At 39.7% G+C, this 6,450-nt stretch overlaps 1 protein-coding gene across 1 annotated transcript; it reads left to right on the forward strand.

The window, feature by feature from the left end:
* Positions 1-2,895: 2,895 nt before the first annotated feature.
* Positions 2,896-3,467, forward strand: LOC101338997 (tetratricopeptide repeat protein 9C-like). Its single transcript, XM_033852701.1, is given in 2 exon segments — positions 2,896-3,237; positions 3,239-3,467. Coding segments are annotated over 2 exon segments (513 nt in total). The 5' UTR covers positions 2,896-2,953.
* Positions 3,468-6,450: the final 2,983 nt, after the last annotated feature.

Below are 6,450 nucleotides of genomic sequence, written 5' to 3' on the forward strand. Positions count from 1 at the left end.
ATGGACAGCAGGCACATGAAAAAATACTCAACATCCCTAATCATTAGGGAAATGCAAATCAAAACTACAATGAGATACCATCTTATGCCGGTCAAAATGACTATTATCAAAATGACTACAAAAAAGTGTTGGCAAGGATGTAAAGAAAAGAGAAGCTTGTGCACTGTTGGTGGGGATGTTAATTGGTGCAGCCACCGTGGGAAACAGTATGGAAATTTCTCAAAAAATTCAAAATAGAAGTACCATATGATACAGCAATTCCAGTTCTGGGTATTTATCAGAAAACAAAAACCCTAATTTGAAAAGATATATGCATCCTTATGTTCATTGAGGCATTACTTACAATAGCCAAGATATGGAAGCAATATCCATCAATAGATGAATAAAGATGTGGTATGTGGTATATATAAATATATATATATATACACACACACATACACACACACACACAATAGAATAGTAATCAGCCATTAAAAGAATCAAATCTTGCCATTTGTGACAACATTGATGGACCTAGAGGTTTTGCTAAGGTATTATTATACTTAGTGAAATAAGTCAGACAGAGAAAAACAAATACTGTATGTTTTCACTTATATATGGAATCTAAAAAACAAAAGAAACAAACAAAACAAAGCAAAGAAAGTCTCTAGATACAGATAACAAACTGGTGGTCACCAGAGGGGAGTGAGTGGGGTGTTGGGCAAATCCATGCGGGGATTAAGAGGTACAAACTTCCAGTTATAAAATAAATAAGTTAATAGAGATGTAATGTACAGCATAGGGAATACAGTAAAAAACATCATATTAACTTTGTATGGTGACAGATAGTTACTAGACTTATCATGGTGATCAATTCACAATGTATATAACTCACTCTGTTGTACACCTGAAACTGATACATTGTTTGTCAACTATCTTTCAATTTGAAAAGTCAAACTGGGACTTTCCTGGTGGCACAGTGGTTAAGAATCCACCTGCCAACACAGGGGACACTGGTTTGAGCCCTGGTCCGGGAAGATCTCACATGCTACGGAGCAACTAAGCCCGTGCGCCACAACTACTGAGCCTGAGCTCTAGAGCCTGCGAGCCAAAACTACTGAGCCCACGTGCCAAAACTACTGAAGCCCGCATGCCTAGAGCCGGTGCTCTGCAACAAGAGAAGCCACCGCAATGAGAACCCCACACACCGCAATGAAGAGTAGCCTCCGCTCATCACAACTAGAGAAAGCCCACATGCGCAATGAAGACCCAACACAACCAAAAATAAATAAATAAATAACATTGATTCTAAATAAATAAAAAGTCAAACTGAATAAAGTGCCTGGGGCAGAATTTAGTCTCCAGATTGATTAATGACTATCCTGAAATATAAGCTTTAATCTTGCTAAGTTTATCATTAACCATTCCAGACACTCTTAAACATTTAATCTGTAGAGAAAAAACCTTAACTCTTTGTTCTTGGGCAGGAACCTTTATCCAAGGTGTTCCACAGAGTGTTGGCTTTGGGGTAAGCTGCCCAGGTTCAAATCTAAGCTTTTCATTTATTAGCGAAAGACATTGAACAAGTTACTCCATATTTCTCTGCCACCGTTTCCTCATCTGTAATATAGGGATAATAGTACTTAACCCACAGGGTTGTTGGGGGAATAAATGAATAAATAAATGTCATATCTCCTCTAATGCTTCATATAGTGTTACAATAACAGAAGGAAGACTAAAAATAGAGTCCGAATTACAAGGGTCTAATCTAAACTCTGTTCCCAACTAGCTGTGTGACCTTGAACAACTGAGCATGATTATACAATTGGAGGGACTGAATTAAATAATCTCTGAAGCACCCTCTAGAATTAACACTCTATAGTTAGGAGTATGTTTTCTACAAACCCTTGTTTTAAGTGGGGCCTCAAAAGAGAGTGAGAAGAAAGCATAATAGAAAAAAAGAAATATAAGGTGAAACAAAAACAAAGAAGAAAAGGTTATTAGGAAAGGAGGACAATGAGAAATAGAAGGCAAATGTATGCAGGTTCAATCAGACAACTGGTTGATATTTTCTATTTTTAAAAAACATTGGTTATATATACAATGGAATATTACTCAGCCATAAAAAGAAACAATATTGAGTTATTTGTAGTGAGGTGGATGGACCTAGAGTCTGTCATACAGAGTGAAGTAAGTCAGAAAGAGAAAAACAAATACTGTGTGCTAAAACATATATATGGAATCTAAGAAGAAAAAAAAAAAAGGTCATGAAGAACCTATGGGCAAGATGGGAATAAAGACACAGACCTACTAGAGAATGGACTTGGGGATATGGGGAGGGGGAAGGGTAAGCTGTGACAAAGTGAGAGAGTGGCATGGACATATATACACTACCAAGTGTAAAATAGCTAGCTAGTGGGAAGCAGGCGCATAGCATAGGGAGATCAGCTCGGTGCTTTGTGACCACCTGGATGGGTGGGATAGGGAGGATGGGAGGGAGATGCAAGAGGGAAGAGATATGGGAACATACGTATATGTATAAGTGATTCACTTTGTTATAAAGCAGAAACTAACACACCATTGTAAAGCAATTATACTCCAATAAAGATGTTAAAACAAAAAACAAAAAACCAAACATTGGTTGAATTTTGTAGTACGGCCTTCGCTTTTTCGTGGAGGCTCCTTACACCGGAGTCACCGCTTTAGGAAATCGATTAATCTCTGGCTTTACTCCTCCCACGTCCTCTCTCTGATCAATCCCCTGCATGTCTAGAGATTGAAAAATAACTGCAGAGAAGAAAGGAAGGTGCTGTAGTAGAATCAAGGAAACCTCATTCCCTGAGAGGCCTCCTGGAGAAGGAGAATTTCTTGCCTTTTTAAGTGGGCTAACAAAATTGGTTATTTCACTCCTATCCCCAGAGCTTCGGTTGCTCTTTCACTTCCCACTTCCTCAAGAGCACTGGGTGACAAAGTTATGGAGAAGCGCCTGCAGGAGGCCCAGCTGTACAAGAAGGAAGGGAACCAATGTTACCGGGAAGGGAAGTGCCGAGATGCTGTGTGTGGGTACCATCGAGCTCTGCAGCAGCTGCGGGGTCTGGATCCAAGTCTGCCCTCCCCGATACCTAATCTGGGACCTCAGGACCTGGCCCTCACACCTGAACAGGAAAACGTACTGCACACCACCCAGACAGACTGCTACAACAACTTAGCTCCCTGTCTTCTTCAGATGGAGCCAGTAAACTATGAACGGGTGAAAGAATAGTCAGAAGGTCCTGGAACGATAGCCTGATAATGCCAAGGCCCTGTATCGGGCTGGGGTGGCCTCTTTCCACCTGCAGAACTATGACCAGGCTCGGCACTACCTCATGGCTGCTGTCAATAGGCAGCCAAAAGACGCCAGTGTCCGGCGGTACCTTCAGCTAATGCAGTCAGAACTCAGCAGCTACCATCAGAAAGAGAAGCAGCTCTACCTGGGCATGTTTGCTTAACAAAGAAGAAAGATACCCCTCCACTGGAACTTAGGTGAACCATTAAAGACCCGTCAAGGGGAAACCTGAGCCTCAGCAAGAGAAATTAACCCCAAACCTCTGACAGAGGTGACCTTCTATTTTGTTTCTAGCTCTGCACAAACTCTTTATTGCTTACATAGCCTGTGTCTGTTTTTGTTTCTCCATCTATGTATTTATACGGCTTTTAATATGTGGTATTATTAGGGACATTTGCCTTGAGAAATACAACCAGAAAACATTCATCAGTTATGGGTGGAATTAATCATATCTTTGGCACAGATTTTAATGATAGATGTTGGTAGATGTAGTCATTTACAAAGGAGAACGCTAGCAGAGGATGAAGTAATAAGGAAGGAAGAAAGGAGTTTCTTCCTTCGTTTCCTCAGATGCCCAAAGCCAAAGTTACACAGGCCACAAACTGGCAAATATATATACTGTGAAACTAGACAATTATAAATTGGACCCACATGGCTCAGAATGAAAGATTTGAAATTAACCATCTTGATTAAAATAATTCCTTTTTCTTAATGTTCCACATACATTCAGATTCTTTTTCCCCCACAAAAGTATCTAGTTCCTCTTGTTTCTCTTGGTAATTTCTAGTCCTTCCTATTGTTCACACTCAGATCAATAGTATAGTATACTTATTTATTTTTTTTTATTAAACCCTTCTGTCTTAAAACCTCTGGAGTCAAGCATTTAAGTATATATTTTGTAATCTTTTAAAAGCCCTCATGCCAAAAAAACACTCGTAAACATTTTAATTTTTAATAGGTGCACATCTATAGTATGCTCATTTCTCTAAAAAAACATAGGAAAGACAGTTTACCAAGTCTTCTAGAAACAATACCATAAAAGAACAGGATAAGAACATAGATCTGTTCTTTACCTGTTACCCGCCCCCTTGTATTTTGCAAGAGCTCACTTCCTTAAAGAGGAGGGAAACGGTGAGGAAAGGTTCTCTTTCCTTAGTGCCTTTTAAACACCAGTGAACTTTCTGAAAGCTTTGTTGGGCATGGGTGCAGGAGCAGATCTGGTGCAGTCATGGCTCAGTAGGAGGTTTCATCAACTGGGAGCTCCTTTGTCATTCTGCTAATGTCCACAATATATGAGTTGTACAGAGTAGATGAGACCATAATAGCACTGCCTCTACCTTTATGAGTGAAGGTAATAAGCATGTGTCATTAGCCATCATATAACCACAGACAGATTTCCGACAAAAACCCCTTAGTCTTGCCAAGTGTACACGAGCTCTTCTCCCTTTATCAGTAATGCATCTCTCTCATGAGCTAGCTCCTCTTTGAGTCTCCCTGTACCCTTCAATAATACAACCATCAACTTACAAACAAAAAGTTTTTATACCAAATAATCTTTTAAGTCCAAGGACAGAACTAACAAAAGTTGAATATTTTATTCCTCTTCCAAGCTTCTTAAATTTCTAAGCCTAGACTGTTGCCAAATTATGTCATGGTTGTGTGTTATGTTTGTTTGGGGTTGGTTTTGCTTTCTGATTTTCTTTTTTTTCCCCTAAGACTTGATGTTACAGTAAGCTATGTTCTGCACCAATGAGGAAAAAATAAAATTGATATTTTAAAAAAACACAAAAACCAAAAAAAAAAAAATTGGTTTATGCTACATTTTGAATGAATCATTTATTCATGAAAAATACCTGGTTGATATTTTTAAATTAAGCGCCCACAGTATGCTAGGTCCTGGGGATATGATCGACCAGCCCTCAGAGAATTTACAGATGATTATAGAATATGTAAACAGATAGCCAGAAAGAGAACACAAGAAGCTAACCTCATCTGGAGGGTCAGAGGAGGATTCCCTGAAAAAGGGTGGTGAAGGTTCGGGTAGAGCATTCTGGGCAGAGAAAATAGCATTCACAAAGGCCCTGAGATAGGAGCGAGCCTGGTTTTCAAGAATAGAATGATTTCATGTGTGGCTGCAACTGGGAAGAAAATGAAGCAAGAAAAGGTAAGCACATCCTCTAAGGACCTGCTAGTCGGTTGAAATGAAAACCATTCCATTTCATCCCCTGTTTCTGCTATAATGTGTGATGACCACATGCGGTTTGACCTTCCCCAACTATCAATCGTCCTATAATAAGGAATAACACAAATCCTAACCTGGTTACCCCCAGAGAATCCCTTTCAGGTCATCTGAGGGCAAAAAAACCCAGTGCATTTTGACAAAGGGAAATTCCTCAGGAAAGAAAAGAAGTAAGGAGAGAATGTTAAATATGCCTCCTTATGTTTCCTCCTTGCCCTCATTCCTGTATGTATCTCGTGCAAAGTGTTCCCCCTTTTCCTTAGATTCTATCTCCCTTCCTCAAGAACAGCTTTTTCCCCTCTTTTTTTCTTTTTTCTTTCTCTTTTTCCCCCTTTGGCCCAAACCATAGTACTGAAAATGTAAAACCTGCAGTTTTGGGTATGTTACCAAAGGAAACAGTTTTACTTAAAATCTTGTTTTTGCCAAAATATTTTCAAAGTAGCTGGAGAGCTGTCAAACCACAGTGGCTCTCAGCTGCGTTTCCTTCTAGCATTTCCCCAGGTTCTCCCAGCACAGCACTCAGTAACTGGATATTATTTGAGGAGGAGGGGAAAAAATGCTGCACGAGACAGTTTGTAGATTTAAGAATTATCCTCTGGGTACTGAAGGCCAGAGATCCAGAGGTGCTCAGATGCCAAACTCCAGGGCTGCGTGACTGTGTGTCATTCCTAGATGTAGCTTTCAGCAAGGAGACATAGAGGAAACATGCTGGCAATGGTCAATATTTAGACTGTCATTCCAAAGTCTTTAGATTGTTTTCTGTCTTAGTCACGTGACTTTGAACAAATGAATTTATTCTCATAGAAAAAAAAATTACTAAACACAGCTTGAAATGACATGCATTTTGGCCTTGTAGGTACTGACAGCCTTCCCCCATCCTTTACCATCTCTTCCAATTCTAGCTAGC

This window comes from Tursiops truncatus, chromosome 3 (assembly GCF_011762595.2).
Source record: "Tursiops truncatus isolate mTurTru1 chromosome 3, mTurTru1.mat.Y, whole genome shotgun sequence".
NCBI lineage: Eukaryota > Metazoa > Chordata > Mammalia > Artiodactyla > Delphinidae > Tursiops > Tursiops truncatus.